At 40.6% G+C, this 23157-nt stretch overlaps 1 protein-coding gene across 1 annotated transcript in view; it reads left to right on the top strand.

Moving 5' to 3' along the window:
• The window catches only part of LOC109051855 (mitogen-activated protein kinase kinase kinase 12-like), a 36333-nt gene extending 14215 nt beyond the window's left edge, over positions 1-22118 (top strand). Inside the window, exons 4-14 of the mRNA XM_042763249.1 lie at positions 5132-5323; positions 5417-5575; positions 6552-6710; positions 7616-7724; positions 8557-8666; positions 11266-11382; positions 13552-13671; positions 14601-15261; positions 19127-19194; positions 19757-20042; positions 20334-22118. Coding sequence (XP_042619183.1) covers positions 5132-5323; positions 5417-5575; positions 6552-6710; positions 7616-7724; positions 8557-8666; positions 11266-11382; positions 13552-13671; positions 14601-15261; positions 19127-19194; positions 19757-20042; positions 20334-20450 — 2098 coding nt within the window. The 3' untranslated portion in view covers positions 20451-22118. The remainder of the gene's footprint in view (positions 1-5131; positions 5324-5416; positions 5576-6551; positions 6711-7615; positions 7725-8556; positions 8667-11265; positions 11383-13551; positions 13672-14600; positions 15262-19126; positions 19195-19756; positions 20043-20333) is intronic.
• The last annotated feature ends 1039 nt before the right edge of the window (positions 22119-23157 follow it).

Here is a 23157-nt window from a genome sequence, read left to right as displayed (position 1 = left end):
TGATACTTCTGCAGGTGCTGATACAGGTTGGTTGTGTTGCCTAGCAATAATACAACTTGATATTTTTTTTTTTCAAAACATGACTTTTAATATTGATTTTAATGTTTGTACCCCACAGGATACGTTGCCAGTTTGGGGGTATAAATTAACTGAAATCAGAACGCTTGTTTATCAATGCTTGTAATTCCTGAACACTTTGGAATACAGACCTAAGGTTGGTCTCTTTTTAAAGAAGACACATAGCTAGCAGATTATTGCTGAAATAAAAGCATTTTAAAAAGAAAATATAAAAAAGTTATAGAAGTTTATGTTAGCAGTAAAAATAATGCAGTATAATATATTTTTTTAATTGTGTATAAAATAAATACTTTATAAAATATGTTGCACTTCAAATTGCAGTAAAATCTAAGCCATATGTCTAACCAAGATATGTTCCGAATTTGAAGTTGATATCACCAAAGCACTATACCAAAAATAACCTCTGGGTGACACCCAAACTCTATTGAATTCTTTTGATGCAGTTTTCTGTCACAAATCAATAATTTTCTGTCACAATATCACTTTTATTACAAAACAGTCACCAAATATGGAACCTTGACTATCAGACCTTTCCAATGATATCTGTTTTGTCAAGATTACAAAAAGATTAGATTTTCTAAAACAGAAGCCACAAATTCACAGAGTATATATGTATGTTTTTATATCTTGATTTATAACCCTACAAGGGCAACGTATCCCCTGAGATACAAACATTTAGAGACAGATTACAAAAAATGTAAGCATTTAATTTTATAAAATTTCAATGTAAACCTAGTAAGCTAATGCTGAACAACAGCTTTTTAAACAGGTAAGTCCCTCCAATGTGTGTAAATATGTGAACTAGATCAACTTTTATAGGAAGGTGAGTAGATTTCCCACTACAGCCGGCCATGCGGTTTTAAATGCTGCCCGTGAGCTAAATAATGTATGAACAAAGTCAATATATCTAAATATTCCCAACAAACACCCTTTCAACATGAAACCAAGAAATGAGACCTACACTTTCCCTGCCTTTCCCCACAGCCTCTCAAATATTTGTATCCCGCAGGATACGTTGCCAGTTTTAGGGTTAAAGTTAGTCATCAACTTTCTTAGTTTTCCTCAATCTATTCATTATAAACAATATGTCAAGAAGAAATATATAAAAAACAATGTCTGTTTTCTGATTAATTATTTTGTATGAAGTTTATAGGGTCACTAGCGACGCGAGGTATGTAATAGTGTAAGTATATTTTTCCTGTGCAACAATAATTAAACATCTGACAACTCAAAAAGTGCAATTCACCTTTATTCTTCAAGGTGGCACTGTTTGATTGACAACTATGACATGATGTTTCACTTATTACCGCAGGCATATACCCAAAGAATATCATCAGCAAAAAAATGAGCTGGCTTGAATGGCTTTACTGCAAAGCAATTACTGTACACAATGAAATAAAGTGTCACTGTCATTTGATGGTGGATGTGGTGAATAAGCTACCAGCGATCAAAATATTGATTTTGAAGTCATTAAAAATGATAGTTTTGAGAATATGTTTGAAATCACAAATATGACCGGATGCTGAATATACTGGAGTGTGCTCTGACGATGACACTAATGGTACAATCATCTGATCAAACTGAACCCTTCTAAGTTTCAAAAGGTAACGGAATATGCTTTATTTTATTCTTTTGTAATTGTTATTAAAATATCAGGAGAGTTTTATGATATTGCAGCAGTTAGAGATCTATCGGTGTTGGATATATAGGTCCAGGTTGCTGTAATAATGATTGGTGAAACATCCATGCAATTAGGGTTAAAGCTTTTAAAGCATTTCATACACGTTTCCATTGTTGGATAAATTCCGCTTTCAGAATGTCAAAATATGAAAACAAAAATCAAAATAAAATGGATATTTTATGTTCTGTAAATAGCCAACCCTTCTCAATTCAGCAGATATTGTTGCTTCTGGTTTGTGCATTGTCATTCACAGAATGTCTATAAAATATGTTGTCTCCCAAAAACTTGCGACTTTTTTGTCATGTCCATAACGCATGTGTATTTTTTTTTTTATCTAAAAAGATAAAACACATTTATAGACTGATATTTTTCTGATGTCTGAACTCTATTTCCAGGTGTTTAGGAAAATGTAAACATGTTTCAATATGTTGGTAATGAATATATTCTATGAGAATTTCCATTTCAAATTTTGACAGCAAATGTCACGTCCGTAAATTGCTGGAATTGCTCTTTTATTACCTCTCACACACACACACACACACACACACACATATATATATATATATACACATAAAACATTTTCTTATGTCACACATCCTTGATCTGAAATTAGCCTTCGCTCTCTGTGTATTGATGATGGCCAATTGTGCCAAGCTGCTGTTTCAGGCAATGCCTCAGTTGCTTCTCAGATATATAGTGTAGGAGACAGGACAAAGATCTCTCACTTGATCTCTCATGGAAAGAAGTAGGGCTGCTATATGGCGGTTAGCTCTGACGTTAATTCAGATTAATATGCACTATAGATGTGCATATCAAGTATTTATGAGAAGTGTGGGAGTATAATCGTGCTTACTGCATGACATGGGGGCACCCGTGTAATCCCTTGCATTTTTTCCTGTGGAAAGAACTTAAAATAGGCTACTCTGTCATTTTTGGTCATACAGATAAGAGTAACCTTAAAAGCTAAATCATTCGTAAAAATCTATTTCTGTTTTTATTTAGGTACACTCACAGTAACACCAAAATCTTGAGCTTTTGTCAAATAGAGGGGAAAAAAGGATGCGCTTTCTGCCAATCTTCCTTGAAATGGAACGCGTCACAACAGTGAACCGCCTTCTTGCCTTACAAAAAAATTAATCTATGGGAAAAAAATTATCTTGAAAGGTCTACTACTGAACAAACCAATACAAAAAAAAGAATATATATATATATATATATATATATATATATTAGTGGTGGGCATAGATAAATTTTTTTAATATAGATTAATCTCACTGTAATCTTGGAATTAGTCTAGATTAAAATGGCTTATTTGAATTCTGCCGAAGGCATTCAAACTATGTTCAATAAGATGTACTTGTTAGTATTGATAGAGCTGTGCTGCACTCAAACATAGTAGTTTAACAACGACTCTTCCCCTGCGCTACATTGCTTGGCCCGGCATCTTCCGCATTAGTTAAGGGATGCTTTGCGTTTAGGTGGTACTTGAGACTGGAGGAACTCCTACAGTAAACTAATTCCACATTGCACAAGTTGCAAACAACCTTACGCCTGTTTCACACATACTCCGTCTGCAGTGCGTATGCGTTGCATTTTATTTATTTTTTTTACACACCCATGTTAACGGATTCCAGCGTTCACGCGGTTGTGGTCCGTCAGTGCGTTCCAGGAGCGGTGCTTCTGCAGCAGTGCAGCGATCGTTTACATACGGAGTCTATTTTTGCTGTGCTGCATGCGCTGAATTAAAATGACAGCGCATTGTTCGCGGTAAAAATTAACATGGATTGACACGGAAATGCAGTAATTTCACAATAAATGTATACTAATCAAAGCCTACTGTTTTTCACACGCAACACATGGGTTTTGGCTAGGTTTAAAACAAGAAAAAGAAGCACCTTTAGATAAACGAGGCAACATGATAGAGTTGAAAGAATGGTTGCACAACTGTCCAGTAGGTGGCGATATGCACCATTCTTTCATTCATCTTCTTCTTAAACAGAAGAAGATGAATGAAGAAATATTGCTGCCTTCATGTAGACCTGGGAAACTCAAATCTCTATGTCAGGCATTTGTAACGTGTCCCATTCAATTTGAATACATAACACAGAAGTAGGGTGTATAATCGAGCTCCTGCTTAGTTCAGCACATCTGCCTGGAAGTGTCTAGTGATCCTAAAGACCTTGATTACGAACCTTGACCCTCATGGAGCAGGATTGGTCATCCCTGGCCTAAAGAAAACAGAAGAATTATATTGTGACAGGGGTCTACACTTACTTTTCTTTTTGGAGCACCTTCTAAACGACACCAGAAATGAACTTTCCCATTACATGCCAATATTTAACTGTTTAAATTGATTTCCAGCAGCATGCATTAATTCATCTATTTATTTATTTACTTATTAAATGTGTCATCTTTTATGTCAAATTCTTAAATTTATATCAAGGAAGCACTGCTGTGTTTTGCTTGTGCAGAGACGTTCAGTGGCTCAGCTGTGACTTTGATTAGAACTTTGGGCAAGTTGTGGCCTAGTGGTTAGAGAGTTTGACTCCTAACCCTAAGGTTGTGGGTTTGAGTCTCGGGCCAGCAATACGACTGAGGTGTCCTTGAGCAACTGCTCCCCGGGCGCCGCAGCATAAATGATACCCACTGCTCCGGGTGTGTGTTCATGGTGTGTGTGTGTTCACGGTGTGTGTGTGCACTTTGGATGGGTTAAATGCAGAGCACCAATTCTGAGTATGGTTCACCATACTTGGCTGTATGTCACGTCACTTCACTTTGTTTTTAGAGGAAATTTTTAGAGGAGCAAAATTGCACAATATTGTGCCGAAAATGTAAGTCACTTAATATTGTCTTGTTTTTTGAATGTTGAATTTGCAATTGTGTGGATTTTCAGGGAAAACAGCACTCTTCCTCATATGATATTAATTAACTATATCATATGTTATAATAATATATAATTTGGTGGCATTATTATTAATTTTGGTGGCATTTTTGCCCCAAGCCCCAGTAATTTCCAACTCTGCTTCTGAGAATCCCAAGTTCCATTTGACAGGCTACAAAGAAACAACAGCAGCTCATGTTAATCTCTTTTACTTTGCAAACTTTGTGTGTGTGTGTGTGTGTGTGTGTATGTATATATATATATATATATATAGTATTTGATTTATGACATTAGATTTTTTGATGTGTAGTTGTTCCAGTGTTCTCTGCTCTTCATATCAATATCGTATCAAACAATCCAGTGTCAGGCTGTGGCAACATTTTTGACGTGACATTGAAACTGAATGTCAAAGTTGTGCTCAGCACATGCGCAGTGAGTTTGTGGCCGGTCGGATCTCGTCTCAGTCAGCCACATGTGTGTGTGTGTTTCAGGGGCGTGTGCACGCAGGCTCCGTGTTACTGCATCATCATGGAGTACTGCGCGCAGGGCCAGCTCTACGAGGTGCTGAGGGCCGGCAGGAAGATCACGCCGTCGCTGCTGGTGGACTGGGCCATGGGCATCGCAGGCGGCATGAACTACCTCCACCTGCACAAGATCATCCACAGAGATCTCAAATCACCCAAGTATACTGCTGCTTTCTACCAATCCACACAGCTGTGTTTGGAAGCATGAGCAAACTGAATGTGTACCTTATACCCGTGTCTTCTCCCTGTCAGTATGCTGATCACACACGACGACCTGGTGAAGATCTCAGACTTCGGCACGTCTAAGGAGCTCAGAGACAAGAGCACCAAGATGTCCTTTGCAGGCACTGTGGCCTGGATGGCGCCCGAGGTGATTCGGAACGAGCCCGTATCTGAGAAGGTGGACATCTGGTACGATCATTCGTAATCATTGGGTCTGAGAGTATTTAATGCAGTTTCATTAAAAGGTTCATGGGGTGCATATTCATACTCCAGTGTACTGATACGTAGTCTTCCTTTTGAGGGTGCTGCCCCAGTAACGAGCTGTTTTATACTGAAAAAATAGTTTTACAGACTGAACAAAAACAAAACAAACAAACAAAACGTGTATATTTCATCAACTGAAATATTGTTAATATTCCAAATTACAAAAAACATTTTTGGTGACACTTTATTTTAATGTGTCTTTGTTACACTTTACATGTACTTACTATTATAATAAAAATAAATTATGAATAATTACATGCAAGTAACCCTAACCATATAGTAAGTCCATGTTGTTAATTAATATTACTCAGTACTTAAATGTATAATTACACTGTAACAAGGACACCTTAAAATAAACAGTAATCTTATTTTTTTTAACCTTAATAATACTTTAACAATTGCTTGAAATGTCTCATTAAATCTATTTTTGAGTTTAAGTTTTCCCTGTTTGGAAACTGACCGTTAACCAATGAACAGGTTTTAATGTAGCATTTTCATTAAAATGACAATCTGTTTTTACAGTGTACCTCTGGTCAAGTCAAGTCACCTTTATTTATATAGTGCTTTTAGCAATACAGATTGTGTCAAAGCAACTGAACCTCTAAAGGAACCGTTTTAACGTTTTCGGAGAGTGTTGGCCACAAGATCTCTTTCATATCACACGGGATTTCTGCATGTCTGTAAGGGACGTTTTGAGGGAGGCTGATATGTGAATGAACGGTAGTCGTAGACTTTCATAAGCAGAAGTACTATAATCTATCTATAATGAGCCTAATTTACAATGAACAGAGATGTGCTTACATAGAAAAGAAAAAAATAGCACACACTGAAGTCCAGGAGATGAGGTGAGGGGATGAATGCAGCTGTCAGTAATGTGATATATGATATGTGGCGTCCGCAGGTCATTCGGTGTGGTGCTGTGGGAGATGCTGACCGGTGAGATCCCGTATAAAGACGTGGACTCCTCCGCGATCATATGGGGCGTAGGAAACAACAGCCTGCAGCTTCCTCTTCCTGAAAGCTGCCCTGATGGCTTCAAAATCCTGCTCAGACAGTGCTGGTGAGAAACCAAGAAAGAAAGTGTGCTTTATTGTATTGAACGTGCACTTGTTGTAGAAAAATTTAACTGTATTGCAGATAATATAATATGAGTGTAATGAAAAGCCACCTAACAGAGAGATGCACTGTCATGACTGTGTTTCTCAACACACTTAAGTAGACTTTTAAAAAGTGCAGTTTGTAATAATGTCAGATTTAGAAAAGTTTTAGCTTAAAGTTCTGTTTTAATAATCTTCTGTCGTGTTTTAAAGAAGTGCACTTATTTTGATGTGTTGACTAACATACTAAAGCACATGTAAAGTACTGGATTCGAACTGTTATTGTAGATTGTTATTTAATATTACATTCAAAGTTTATAGATTGAAAATGTACTGAATTGCAACTTCATTACTAAAAATCTCAAATATATTTAAATTACAAATACATAACATACACTTTTCAACAGAAATGACATTAAAGTATATTTAAGTTTTCTATAAATGATTGTCGGTACATTTGGCAGTAACACTTTAACCATATTTTACAGACAATAGCAGTAATTATGAAAATATATATAAAGATGTACTGAAGTCCTATTTAAGTGGGTCAAAACACTCTAAAGTTCAGCCAAATCTATATATTATATTATATGCAATTAATATAAATTTACAGTACAATACATTTAAAGGCATTTTAGATTCAATTCAGTGTCTGAAAACATTACATTCAGTTGACACTTAAAGTTTATTCTTTGCTTAATGAGCTCTTTTTAAAAGTGTACTTTTTCAGAAAAGAAAGAAAGAAAATCATATGGAAATAGAATCTCTCTGTGCAAAATGACAAGCAAAAGATGAAATAAGCAGAGATGATTTAACTGACTGGTAATCATTTCTAGGTGACCCTTGTAATGCTAACGTGTGTGTGTAGGAACTGCAAACCCAGGAACAGGCCGTCATTCAGGCAGATTCTGCTGCATTTGGACATCGCGTCTGCAGACGTGCTCTCCACCCCACAGGAGACCTACTTCAGGTCTCAGGTGAGACTCTCATTCAACTCTGAACAACAACACAAGAGCATTATGGTGGAGAAACGTTAAGTATGTACTTTTGTTTGCCTAGAAATGCAACAAGACAAAACATGTTCAAAATCTAGTTTAAAACACCTGTGACGTTCACAGAAACATATTCCCTGACAATTTGAGTCCATGTGAGAGTTTGCAGGTTAATCAATATTATCAAAAGGGTTTTAAAAGTATTTTTCAGGGTAGAAAGTATTTTTTTACTAATTCAAGTTCTTGGGGTGTCTCAACATGTCATTTAACAATCTGAACTAAACATGTCATGCAATTAAAAAAAAAACACATCAGAAATTAAAAACATGCTCATCATATTCATGTCACTGAGTTGAATTTTTGAAGAAATCAATAGAAATGACAAAACTGACTGCCACATCTCGGTGAGTGTGATTTCACCAAGTACAACATGTGCCTGGATCAACATCCTGTTGATCCTGGAACAACATTCCAATCAACCAGTCAGAATTGAGATATAACTTTTCAGGAAATATCTGTTTTAGGCTTAAAATCAGGGTTGGGTGCTTTTACTTCCTTGTTAATCAGCTATAATTTCCCACTGATTTTAGGAATAAATTATGGTTAGGGTTAGGTTTAGGGGTATGGATTGGGTTAAGGTTATATTTTTGGACAATATTGTTGATCCAGGATCATCAAAAGATGATCCAGGAACATGTCTTGGCAAAATCACGGCGACCCCACATCTCTGGCCATATCAACAGTGTTGTTAAAGCGAAAGATAATCACTGCTGATGATTTGAGATCCAGCATTATAAATCTCTGTATGTGTGTGCAGGCCGAGTGGCGTGAGGAGGTCAAGCAACACTTTGAGAAGATCAAGTCAGAGGGCACATGTCTTCACCGTCTGGATGAAGAGCTGATCAACCGGCGACGAGAGGAACTCAGGTCAGCAACAGACACATGCACCAAACGCTGTCCTGCCCAAACCATTAAAAGAGCCCACCGAAACTCGCTAACTAAACTCAAAAGCTCAACTCAGAATTTGGTTTGCTCTTTATTTTACAGTATGTGCACTTACCGGAACTTACAGTGTTTTTATCTAAGAAAACATTGGGTTAGGATTATGGATTGCGTTAGGGTTAGTCAAGTTAAGTCAAGTCTGCTTTATTGTCAATTCTTCCACATGTACAGTACATACATACAGAGAATCGAAATTGCGTTACTCTCAGACCCCCGGTGCATACAGATAACACTAACAGTAGAGCCTAAAAATCTAGATCAATATAAAATATAAGATATAAATATATAATAAGGGAATGTAAAAAAGACATATAATAAAAAATGAAAATAAAGTTAAATAAAGCAGCGCAAGGCACATGGCAGATAGAGTGCAAACCAGTGAACAAACAGTGCGGATAAAAAGATTTTTAGTGCATAAAAAAAGCTTATTCAGTCTGATTAAAGTGACAAAAGGGCTCAAGAGCAGTTATTTTATTTAAACTGATTGATGAGGTGGTAGAATGACATCAGTTCCATGGTGAATGAGGTAGTGAGCAGACCAATGCTGCACAAAGTGACTGGTGCATGTCATCGTATGTTAGTGGGAGGGGGGTGGAAGGACCCGGGGATGTGGGATCTGTGGGGGGGGGGTTCATAGTTCAGTGGTGCCTGGGGCAGAAGAGGGACGGGGGGGGGGCAAGTTCTGGAGCGAGTTCAGCTTCCTGACAGCCTGATGGATGAAGCTGTCCTTCAGTCTGCTGGTCCTGGCCTGGAGACTCCACAGTCTCCTCCCTGATGGCAGCAGACTGAAGAAGCTGTGTGACTGGTGTATGGGATCACTTGCGATGCAGAGGGCTTTGTGAGTGAGACGGGTTCCATAAATGTCCTGGAGGGAGGGGAGAGAGACACCAATGATCTTCTCAGCTGCTCTCACTATGCGTTGAAGGGTCTCCCGGCAGGACGCGTTGCAGGCGCCATACCACACAGTGATGCAGCTAGTCAGAATGCTCTCGATGGTGCCTCTGTAGAAGGTGTACATGATGGGGGCAGGGCTCTAGATCTTCTCAGTTTGCGGAGGAAGTAGAGACGCTGCTGTGATTTCTTGGCCAGTGCTACGGTGTTGTCGGTCCAGGAGAGGTCCTCTGTGATGTGCACACCCAGGAATTTGGTGCTGCTCACTCTCTCCACAGTCGCACCGTTGATGGTCAGAGGAACATGCTGAGTGTGCACTCTCCTGAAGTCAACAACAATCTCCTTCGTCTTCTCCACGTTCAGAGAGAGATTGTTGTCACTGCACCACCCGGCCAGGCGGCTCACCTCGCTCCTGTAGTTTGTCTCATCTCTGTTGCTAATGAGACCCGCCACAGTCGTGTCATCCGCAAACTTAATGAAGAGGTTGGAGTTGTGTGACGGTGTGCAATCGTGGGTCAGGAGAGTGAAGAGGAGGGGGCTCAGCACACATCCTTGGGGGGCCCCAGTGTTCAGTGTGATGGTGCTGGATGTGTTGCTGCCGACCCGTACTGCCTGAGGTCTTCCAGTCAGAAAGTCCAACAGCCAGTTGCACAGTGAAGTGTTGAGCCCCAGCTCGATCAGTTTGTTAATGAGCTGTTGAGGGATGATTGTGTTGAATTCTGAACTGAAGTCTATGAACAGCATTCTGACGTATGAGTCTTTTTTCTCTAGATGTGTGAGTGCTGAGTGGAGGGTAGTGGCGATGGCATCATCGGTCAACCAGTTGGACCGATATGCAAACTGGAATGGGTCCAGGGATGGGGGGGGCAGACTTGATGTGGTGCATGACTAACCGTTCAAAGCACTTCATGAGGATGGGAGTAAGTGCAACAGGACGGTAGTCATTGAAGCAGGATGGAGATGGCTTCTTCGGGACTGGAATGATGGTGGTAGCTTTGAAGCATGTGGGGACAACAGCCTGACTAAGCGAGATGTTGAAAATGTCTGTGAAGACATCAGTGAGTTCTGCTGCACAGTCTCTCAGTACACACCCAGGGATGTTGTCAGGACCCGGAGCTTTGCGTGCATTGATCCTGCTGAAGGATCTCCTCACGCTGTCCGGGGTCAGCGTCATCACCTGTTCCCCGGGAGGTGGTGCAGTCTTCTGTGCAGTGGAGCTGTTTTGTTCCTCAAAGCGAGCGAAGAAGGTGTTCAGCTCATTCAGCAGAGAGATGTTGCTGTCACAGGTCCGTGGTGGGGGCTTGTAGTCCGTAATGGTCTGTATCCCCTGCCACAGGCTACGAGTGTCTCTGCTGTAATTATGCAAAAGTACATGTAACTTGTAACAAGGACACTATAAAATAAAGTGTTGAAAATTAATGTATTGCAATTAATCACAAACATTTTTTTTTTGCTATTATGATGTAGTTCTACAGGAGACTGAATATTTGATGAGGTTATATGCTGCATATTTATTTACACAGTAACTGTATTGTGAGAAAGAGAGAAGAAATAAAGCAGAGGACATTTGCAACGTGTCCTTGTGTCCTTTAAAGGGTTGTTACTAAGCATGACATCTGACTTGTTTTAACAGGCATGCTCTTGACATCAGAGAACATTATGAGAGAAAGCTAGAGAGAGCCAACAATCTGTACATGGAGCTCAATGCCGTGATGCTGCAGCTGGAGCTCAAAGAGAAAGAGCTGCTCAGGTAAAACACACATACACCTATAACATACACATAAAACCAAATAAGATACATGTAATAATAAAGCTTTTATACTGTAAAAAGAAAAACTGAGTTTTTAACAAAGTTATTTTATTTCAGAGTACAACTGTAAAAAAAAAAAAAAAAAAAAGGATCATCATCATTCATGCACACTCATGAAAGATGAGACTTTGGAGAATGTTAGTGACCAAACAGTTGATAGTAGCCATTGACTTCCATAGTAGAGCCCTGCATTTCAGCCCGACGGGGGCTGTTTTAGGCTTCTCCTTTATTTGTATCTTAGACATTCATTGATTAAGGTGATGCGCTGCCCTGGTGGAAACAACATAATACCATGTTAGCAGAACTGTCAGATCAGGCTCGCGCGGTGTTTAGCGTCACCGTCCCAGAACTATTAATGACTATGAATGTGTCGGGAAAAATAGCAATGAGATATTTTAATAATTTTTTAATAAACTAGTGTTTTCTGGGTCAGTGTCGGCTGGATAGATGAAGTGTCTGACTTGCCATCTCTGCTGTACAGTGGACGCAGCTTCAGAGAGAAATGCACCTTTCACACGGACGGATTACAAAATGAGAGAGATTTTGTTTCGATTGAATTGGTTTGTTTTATAGACATTTCAAACTTTATATATTTCTCATGTTTATGAGGCAAGAAGCCCATACGCTGACTTTCAGTTCATTTTTGTGATGTGCTCCAGAGTTAATGGAGACCGAGATGGCAGAAAGTGCATACTGTTTGTTTTCTTCATTTTACTAAAGCACAATGATTTGTTGTCATTGTGAGTGCACACAAATAAAAGTAGACTTTAAAGTTTCGAATGATGTATTACTCTTATCTGTATGAGCAAAAATGACAGTGTAGGCTATTTTAAGTTGATTTCACTGTTATCAGGAAAAAAGTGATTGCGCCAGCGCCTCCATGCATTAAATGTGTTAAGCTTCCACTCTCTGCACAAACACTTGGATATGCACCTGACAGCACACATTTATCTAGTTTAAATGTTTAAAACTAATATTGTGATATTTAACCGCTGGCCACTTGGTCGTCACTTTAAAAAACAAAAACTTGTGTTTAACATTTTTTCTAAATTAACTTAATAAAGAAAGGAAAAGAAATGTAACCACTTTGCCATTAAAAACAGAACTGAACTAATGGCTGCATCAGTAGGGTGTGTAAAAACATACTGGTAAAAAAATTTATAGCCTGAATGCACTGTAAGTCACTTTGGATAAAAGCGTCTGCTAAATGCATTAATGTAAATGTAATGGGGAGGAGATAAAAAAAATAAAAAATAAAAATAAAACCAGTCATGGGCTCCAGTCAGACTCAGGCATTTCTGATAAGCTGTCGGACAAGGGCCTAGATTTAAGGCCTGTGCAGGGCTTTATTCCATAGTATGGGAAAAAATACTATGGGATTTACTGGGGACGGTTTGAGAAGTAAATGATGACAACATAATCATTTTGGGTGAACTATTCCATAGCAGATACTTCAATTTCTGTAGATATTTTGCTGGATAAAGTCAAGTTACCAAATTAAGTTCTAGTATTGATATTGCCACATAGAGTGCATTGAGAAAGTACAGATTCTGACTTTAAAGAGGTACTTTTTCATGCATTCTCTCAAAAACAGAATCTTGCGGACATGCTAATTGGAAATTATATACATTTGTTGTGTGTCACGCAATATCCACTAGATGGCGCTTTGAAATAGTATTTTGTAGCTCAGCACACAGTTTGCCAGGGCAGATCACACTGCTCTTGGCCACTTCAGAGAGACAGAAAGAGAGAAATAAGACTGCAATTGTGAGAACATTCCACCTCAAAAAAAGAGATTGACTTATCACATCGAAAAGAAACACACCGTATTTACCGTAGCAATGAAGTCTTGTGTATTACCAGAATAAACCGGCTATAAACAGTCATGAATCACCACAGAGAAAAAGAAATAGAAAAAGAGCTCTTAATCTGTCAGTCCTTTCCGTGTTCAGGCCAGGTCTTCCATGTTTAGGCCCTATTTTGTGCCCTATTCATGGAAACGGCTCCTGATATTCCATGTCATGTTACTTTGAGATTATTAAAATTTAGCTTCTGATATCTTCATTTATAACACCATGAAGTGCTTATGCTGTTTTGTTATTGATTAAGGAGGGAACAGTGTCTGGATAAGAAATATCCTGGTCTTTTCAAACATCACCCCTCAACCACAGTGGACAAACTCATCAAGAAGAGAAGCGTCCCCCAGAAACTGCCTCCTCACGGCAAGAGGTAAGAACAGATGTTCTTCACACTGGCTCTCATTTATTAATAATTACATGGATTGTTTACATTTATATCCACAGCAGAACATCTCACACATAATTCTTTATTCCGTATTTATGCACATACATTTTTCTTAACCTCATTCTAATGTTATTAAATTTGGAGTATGTTAAATGACAGATACCAGGAGGTTAGTCATTGAGACCCAGTATACAAAATCACCTTATCCTTGTCCATATCAGTCATTTGAAGAATGTGTACAACATGTCTATTTATCACAGTTTTATGTATCTTATACACAGTGTTACTCAATATCTTCTATGTGAACGTATGTATATGTATAAATAAATGTTTAGAAAAGTATCTTTGACATTTCCACAAACATGGACACAACTGAAAATCATAAATGTATGCATTCCCAAAGCAACATAAGGATGAGACACTCATTTAATAACTTTTCATTTTCACATATTACATTATAGACTAACATTACTGCAACAGCACAAAAGTACAAAAGAAAAGTTTGTCAAGAGAAAGTTCTTGGACATTCATTGACATGTAGTCTACTAGTAAGTACACTGTATACTACATAGCAGCTGACTGACCTCTGCTGTATCAGCAGCCAATTATCTTGCTAGCTCAAGATTTAAATACTTTGGTTTAATGTCCTGTGGTGTTCAGAGTTCCTCTGAAACCCTCCACCTCCCCCAGCACCACCTGTCTAGATCAGTTATATGGAACAGCTATGTTATGTATGTCTGTTTCTGCAGCAGCATTAAGTCTTACTTTCTCACAGCTTGTGTAAGTTTTGGAAGCAGCAAGTGTGCATAGCAGATAAAGTCACCCAAGACCAAATGCATTATCATAATTTCCATTATTATGCTCAATGCAAGTAAGAGAGTTGTATGCCATAATGTAATGTATGCCATATCCAGGCCTGACCTCCTGAGATCAGAGATCATTCTCCCCAAGATGGACGCTGGTGTGCTGCAGGTGACCGTCCCACCATGTGCAAACCGAGGGCCTACCTCACCTAGCCGCGCCCGCAGAGTGAAAACTCGTCACCGGAGGAGTGGCAGGGGAAGCAGTGGGGATCTGTCAGGGCCTAAGCACCCTTCTGCCCTTGCTAGCCGAGAAAAAGAGTCCCCGCTGCCCAACACAACGCCGCCCCCGCCGCCTCTCACTGAAACTGCTTCAGGGGCCGCGATGAGGGAGGCCCAGCTGGAGCCACCCCCACTGAAGCTGTCCTCATCTAGCCCAGATCTGCTCTCCTCCACCCACCACGTTGAAGACGGAGTCAGTGGAGCTGCCACGACCGAAGCCCTGGGCAGAGAGCCCGGCGGTGGAGCTGAAGCAGGGGCCGGTCTGGACGAGACTCCGCCCAGAAGTGACACAGCGAGTGAGGACGCCGCTTCACTGCCGTTCTCCAGCAGCCCGGATTCACCCTGCTGTGGCCGAAGTGGAGCGGTGGGCAGAACTCATGTAGGAGAGGAGAGAGAAGAGGGAACCGGGACGGTGCGATTACCCAGAGGATCTAGCGGCAGTCATCTGACTCCATCAGCCATACTGTATCGAGCTGCTATCACACGCAAACAGGTACGCATCTCTCTATTCCTGAGTTTTCTCGGTAAGGAAAGGTGCATATCTTAGATCTTTGCACTGGACTGGTCACCATTCTCTTCAGATATGAATTTTAAAAAGTTTCATTAAGAGTTTCAGTTAGCATTTTACAAAACAAGACACTGTTGTCACTGCTTAACATGTCATGCCAAATACACATTTGTATTTGTTATGTGTAATTTAGAATCAAGGCAGAATCAGAAGAGACTGATTCAAACTAGATAAATGGCCTCGGATTGTATCTCCTGTCACCTCACATGCAAATTAACCAAAAGGGAATTTGATTTTAAAAATGTAAAGGGGAGGCCTTATTTCAGAACTTTGGGCCACAATACACTTCTGCTTTGTGATGATCGCAATAAGGAATTATTGAAGCAGGGTTGCCAGGTATGCGTAACAAAACTAGCCCAATGATCAATCAAAAATTGCCCAATGACCATATGCCAAATAGAAAAACTAAAAAAATGCAATTCCCATAACTAAAGTCCATATTTTACAGTCACTGTTATGCGAATTGAAAACTACTATATCGTAGTGATCATAAACACAGCTCGAAGGCTCCTTACCAGTGGCCCTCCCTCATAAAACTTAACATCTACCACACTTTTATCTTTCGTAGAAAATAAAATATTTCTGTACAAGCATTTCAGTCAAATATAATTTATGCCTTACTGTCATGATCCGGTCACTGCACATCCGTTTATTCACCACACAGATTTTCACATGACACAGTACACCCTGGACTTCATTTACCATAAACTCCTGCCTAGGAACTCATTATTGAACCTCACCTGTTTCCCATCAGTGACACTATAAAGGTTGCACTCATCCACACTCACATTGCGAAGTCTTGTTTAGTTCTGTCTGGCATTTCTGAGCGGTTTCCCTGTGTTTGTTCCTTCCGTGTTTTATCTTGGATTGTTTATACCGACTGTGATTTTCTGCTGCTTGCCCCGACCTCTGCTTATTTCTGTTTTCGATTTTGGATATCCCTTGACATACCTGACGCTGTCCTTTGATCATTGCCTGTTTGACCATTCTGATAATAAACTACTGCATATGGATCCGAACGTCTCTGACTTCATGTTACAGAAGACTTCGCCATACCAGGATCCAGCAGCCCGGTATCCTCTCATTACCGAGATATCTGTTCCCACCCTTTGTCAGCGTTTCAGCTACCCAGCACAACCATGGACCCAGTAGACCAGCTATTATGTCTTCGTCAAGGAGGCCTATCTGTTGAGGAGTATGTTCACCGGTTCTGTGAGTTGTCTTATCAAGTACCATTTCATGATGAAGTTTTGTTTAAGGACTTGTTCCGTTTTGGACTCAGTGAACCAATTAAATCAATGTTACCTGGAGAGGAATTTATCTGTAGTTTAAGAGACATTATGGACTATGCTCTCTCGTTATGTGGTTCTCCATTCACTGTGGGAGAGGCAGAGGACTTTAAAGCCCCAAAGTCTCTTCACAAGATGGCTCCCAGCCCGGAGGCTGTTCACAAAGTGGCCGCCGCTCCTGAGACTCCTCCTGCAATGGCCGCCAGCCCAGCACCACTGCACAAGATGGCCGCCAGCCCGGCGCCACTGCACAAGATGGCCACCAGCCCGGCGCCACTGCACAAGATGGCCACCAGCCCGGCGCCACTGCACAAGATGGCCGCCAGCCCGGCACAACTGCACAAGATGGCAGCCAGCCCAGCGCCACTGCACAAGATGGCCGCCAGCCCAGCGCCACTGCACAAGATGGCCGCCAGCCCAGCGCCACTGCACAAGATGGCCGCCAGCCCGGCGCCACTGCGCGAGATGGCCGCCAGCACGGCGCCACTGCACAAGATGGCAGCCACAGTTGATCTTCTAGGGTCAAGTCAGGTCCCCGTTGATCTTCTAGGGTCAAGTCAGGTCCCCGTTGATCTTTCAGGGTCAAGTCAGGCCCCCGTTGATCTTCCAGAGTCAGGTCAGGCCCCCGTTGATCTTCCAGAGTCAAGTCAGGCCCCCGCTGATCTTCCAGAGTCAAGTCAGGCCCCCGCTGATCTTCCAGAGTCAAGTCAGGTCCCCGTTGATCTTCCAGAATCAAGGTCCAGTCAAGTCACCGCGGACCATCCATAGTCAGGTCAAATCACCATTAAACCCCATGTGTCAAATAAAACCACAGTTAAACTTCATGAGTCAAGTCAAGCCACGGTTGATCTTCGTGAACAAAGTCAAGTTGCCGTTGATCTTCGTGAACAAAGTCAAGTCACAGTTGTTCTTTATGAGCCCAGTCAAATCACTACCGATCTTCCAGAACTTCATCACATCTCAACAGATCTTCCAGAGTTTCATCATACCACAACAGATCATTCAGAGCCTCGTCACGTCTCAGCTGAACTTCCAGAGCCTCGTCACATCCTGTCTGTTGCACCCAGCAATGTTCTCTCAGCCTGTTGTGTTGCTGTCAAGGAGACTGTTACTGCTGTGGAACCTCCAGAGGTGGCGGCAACTGCTGCAGAACCTTTGGAGGTGTCAGTAGTATCCATCCATGACCTCTCGTCCTGTCCTGTCATGGCCACGGAGGCCATCCATGAACTCACCGCCTGTCCTGTCACGGCCATGGAAGCCGTCTGTGAACTCTCGTCTGGCCACCATTAATCTGCTTATGTTATCTGTTCCAGTCTCACCTAACCAGACTTGCTCTCCTGTGCCATCGACTCCGCTGTGGTGGTCCTCTGCTCCACCCTGGTGGGCTTCTGTCTCGTCTGCTGGGCTGTGGTGGTCCTCTGCTCCACCCTGGTGGGCTTCTGTCTCGTCTGCTGGGCTGTGGCGGTCCTCTGCTCCGCCCTGGTGGGCTCCAGCTCCATCTGCTCCGCCCTGGTGGGCTTCTATCCCGTCTGCTCAGCTGTGGGGGCTCCTTGCTCTACCCTGGTGGGGTCCAGCTCCGCCTGCTCCACCCTGGTGGGCTCCAGCTCCCCTTGCTCTGCCCTGGTGGGCTCCAGCTCCACCTGCTCTGCCCTGGTGGGCTCCAGCTCTGCCCGGTGGGCTTCTGTTCCCCATGTTAAGCCCAGGAAGGGCTCCTGTTCCCCATGTTAAGCCCAGGAAGGGCTCCTGTTCCCCATGTTAAGCCCAGGAAGGGCTCCTGTTTCCCATGTTAGGCCCAGGAAGGGCTCCAGTTCCGCCTGCTCCACCCTGGCTTCTTGCTCTGCTGGCTCTGGCCCACTCCACTTCCACACGAACCTGGCCCTCCGTCCCCCCCCATATGGATCCGAACGTCTCTGACTCCATGTTACACTTACATGAAACCATTAAAACCCAGTTCAGACTACACAATTTTAGCCTGATCTGCTTTATGTAGAGTGTCGTAGGGATTCATAAATGACAATGGCTCATCACGACATCACCACAGCTAGCATGTTTCTTTTTTTTTGGTCAGGTTTTCTTTCTTTTTTGGGCTTTTCTGATGACAAGACGGAGCAAAACATGTTGTTTGCTAGCCATTGTTTGTTTATGCTCAAGGCACCTTCTGTCTTGTCTCACCCTATAAATCAGTGGTTCTCAATTCCAGTCCTCATGACCCCCCACTCTGCTCATTTTGTATGTTTCTCTTATCACTTCAGAGGTTTGTTCTAGGTTTGTACAAAATGAGCAGAGCAGTGAGGACTGGATTTAAAGGAAGAGCCCATAATAGCTTACATGAGTGCATTTGGAACTTTCATTTAGAAATAATACATTTATCACACTGCAAAAATCAAAATGGTAAAGATAAAAAATAAACAAATGAAAAATTTACGTTTGTTATTTTTGCAGTGCTGTTTGGGGCCTTAATCATTGCGCATGTTTGAATCAATTGTGTTGAATTCCACCAGCGACGTGGCGTTTCCTCAGAAGAAGAAGAGGGCGAGGTGGACAGTGAGGTGGAGTTACCAAGAAGACGGTAAGAATATAATTATTTATTCTTTTTGAAATATTTTTGGTGTGAACTCAAGTAGTTTGGGGTTGCTTTATTTATGTAAAGCAGCACTTCTAACTGCATAATAAAATAAGGTTTTGTTTTCACCCACTGGGTGAGCATTGTATGCCTGGTTGAAGTAATAGAACACACGCTAAGGTGCTTGGTTATCATCTTGCTAGGTCAGTGTCTCCCAGCCCAGTTTCTGGATGACAGTTTTTAAAAAACTGGAAGCATAACGTACCAGGATGACCGACTACTTGCACAATTGATGGATACTTTACTATCCCATGAAGCCACGGCATCCACTTCATTTTACAGTGTAGTATTGTAGTAATTATTAACTGGGTAATAATTAGGTACTAACCCTCAATGTTCCCCTAACCCTAACCAATGAAGTTATCTTATATTGCCCAGTGCTTTCTTAGGTAAATACACTGTAAGTACATGCGCTGTAAAATAAAGTGCAACCCAGTATTTTTGACAGTCCTAATTTTAATATATCCTTGTTTAATGGGTTGTATGTTCTCTAATCTCCATTTTGCAGACGGCCGACCAGTATAACCAAGTGCCAATCAGTATCCACTTTCAGCTCCGAGAACCTGTCCGTTTCCGAGGGAGAGGAGGGCCACACCACTGACCACTCCCACAGTGGCACGCCGGACGTGGTCAGCACCAACACAGACGAGCGATTGGACGATCGCAGCGATGACCTCATCTCCCAGGGGTCTGAGATCCCTGTTGATATTACAGACCCTACTCTGTCCGAAAGAGAGGCCGCTGCCCTCGAACAGGAGAGGGCCAACTTTGACCTGGAACAAAATATCCTGGAGGTACAAGTATTGTGAGAATCCTTGCAACACATATCGCCCCGAGAAAAACAAATGTTGCCCTGTTGCAGGCTTTTTCAGACCTGGCTCTGGAGGTCCACTGTCCTGTAGAAATTAACTGGATCAAACACACCTGAACAAGGTCTTAAAGCAATTTGCAGACAGACTCTGTAGGACCTCCAGGACCAGACTTGAAGAAGCCTGCCTTCAATTTGAAGATTTTGTTAATGACTGTTTTGTAGGCAACATATAATGTGTCCAAGAGTTTGTTGACACTCTTTGTCCTGTTTCCAGACTCGTGCGTTGTGTGAGGACTCGGACTGTGACAGTGCTGAACTCGACCAATCAGGGAGCGGAGAGCCAAGTCGTCCCCCGAGTGCAGGAGGATGGGGCCAGGGTCCTCAAAACTGAAATGCACACACACACACACACACACACACCTACACACACACACCAGCACACACTTTCACTTTTATTTGCACCAAAGCGAAACGAACACAGATTTTCGTGAAACACGTGTGCACACACATCTTCTGAGAAACGCAACGGTGCACTACACAAAACGGCTAGCCACCTTAAGAACAAATACTCAGACACTGGTCATAACAACTTTGGGATCATAAACTGCCTCGTGACCAGGACGTAGCCACGGAAAATATAGCAAGACAAGTTCAGCAGCGACCTGCTGCTAGAGTTGAGGATTACAGGAACTACACGAACAGATCAATGCAATTAAAAACTTCAGGGCATTCCCAATAAGCAGCAATGATGGTATCAATAGATTTGTGCTGTTGTAGTGCAGACTGGTGTAGTTCCTGGTGGGCCAGAATCGTGTCCGTTCATGTGTGGAAGGCTTGTGGTAGCAGTTTATGTAAAGTCAGAGTCTAGATCAAATCTGTAGTGCTGGATGAAACTCCTGATCACAGGAATCTCCGTCCTCCAGCCTGGATAAAGTAGTTTTGCCAAAAACTGCACCCCAGTTATCTGTTCAGACGTGACGTAAATGAAGTGTGTTGCTCTCGGTTTGGGACTGACTTAACTACTATGTACAGATGCTTCCCTTCCAAAGCATTTACAAGGTGCATATACAAATGTGATTCTATTATGACTATAATGCCCTGAATTTCTGTAAATATATATTTAGTAAGCTAAATCTAAGAAAAAAAAAGTAAACTATTTGTTAACATAACAAAAAACAATAAAAACGGTCCAGTTTCTACTATTCTCCTGTGCTTGTGCCACCCTACCATGGCAGCTCAGATCGGTTTGGAGTTCAGCAGGTGTGTAAATGTACAGTTATATATAAATATATATAGTTAGGTTGGCTTTGCTAGTGCAGGACTGTAAAACTCTTGGATGCAAGTATACACAAAAAACACAGACTGAACGGCACATATAAATGTACAGTACATGATTTATGACACGGGAGATATCTGTTCTAACTGTCTGCTCTCCTCTTACCTCTCAGATTATCTTTCAGTACTTTTTCTTTCATAGGGACATGCAATATGTACATTTCAACCTAATCTGAAAAAAGCACTTTTATTTTCTGCACTATAAAAATAAAGTAAAACAAATAAATGACAATAATTTAATGTATATGAATTTTAGCTTGCCAGATGTAGGTCTGAGAAGGGCAACGTCCCGAAGAACAAAATGCATGATATACATTTTTATGTATTTTAATTTTTAAATCAATTGTTTTTATACATCTAAAGAAATGTTTGCACCTTTTTTTACCTTGAATGTGTAATAATGTTGTGTTGCTTGTAGGCACTTTACAGTAGGATGTTTATATACATGGACATGATCACTTTCTCATGTTGCACTGAAAATGTATTTATGATAATGATGGTTCAATAGATGCAAATCTTCAGTTTCAAGAGTATGTATGTTAAGACAACCATTTAAAACGTTTCTGAAGATAATAACTTGAACCACTTTTTTTTTTCTGACGATGATGTTAAAACTTTCCTGGACCGTACAAGTCATGGTTTTTTGGTCATGGTCTGAACATGGTCCAAATGCATAAATATGGGCAGCTCTTTTCTAACTAAAATAAAATCAAAGGTCCTAAAATTGGTCACATTTACATAGAAAGCAATAATCTGACTATGAATAAGATACGTAAAATACATTTATGGTATATTTGGAAAAAGCATGGATTAATTGAGATGTATTTTAGTCACATTATTAAGTCATGTAAACACCGTAATCCATCATTCTACAGTAAACTATTTGATGACACATTTTGTTTGTGAACTTGTAAAAAAAAAAAAAAAAAAAAAAAAAAAAATATATATATATATATATATATATATATATATATATATATATATATATATATATATATATATATATAATTATTAAATAACTGCTAAACTATAAAAATAGATGTGAATATAATACTTTTCAATATTATGTGGAATTCAGTAATAATCTGGTTCTATGAACAAGAATATGAATCAAACAGTTTTTATAAACATCTTAATTGTAATATTGTCTTGTCAGGAGAAAAAAAAAAACAGTGAGAAACAGACTATTGCCCTCCATATAAATGTAGGTAATACCAAACATGAAGCCCCTAGTATAAAGAACTACAAGAGTTGCTTTAAAACAGAAGTGCACATTTCAACTCTGAATGCCATTAAATGACAAATGTCTTCTCAGAACAGTAGCTATCCTTCGAGTTTGCAGTATAACTTTTATAAGTCAGCTTAGTATGTAGAACATGCCATTCATGACTAGCATAATAAATAAATCTCCTACCTTCACAAGTTTGGAAAATAATTTTCAGTCTGCATTTAAAGGACACACTAGATACTGCCTCGGACATTTAGTTCAACGAACAATACCAGTCATTTTTCTCCCTAGCAACTGGATTAACTTGGCCTTACTCCAAATGTTAGAATAATGTGGAAGGCAGAAGAAAAATTATTGTGCTGTAGTCAGGGGTATAGAAAGGGGGTATGCAACACAAAATCATATAACACATTTGAAATATGCATCCTATAAAGCTTACAAAACAACAACAACAACAAAAACTTTTATTCTTCTAAAATTGCTTCTAAATGGTATCATGTGTGCATATTTTTTATTTGATGAAGTATGTCATCAA

Source organism: Cyprinus carpio, chromosome A9 (assembly GCF_018340385.1).
Source record: "Cyprinus carpio isolate SPL01 chromosome A9, ASM1834038v1, whole genome shotgun sequence".
Taxonomy (NCBI): domain Eukaryota; kingdom Metazoa; phylum Chordata; class Actinopteri; order Cypriniformes; family Cyprinidae; genus Cyprinus; species Cyprinus carpio.
The sequence above is the reverse complement of the archived record's forward strand: the minus strand, read 5'-3'. Positions and strand labels throughout refer to the sequence as shown.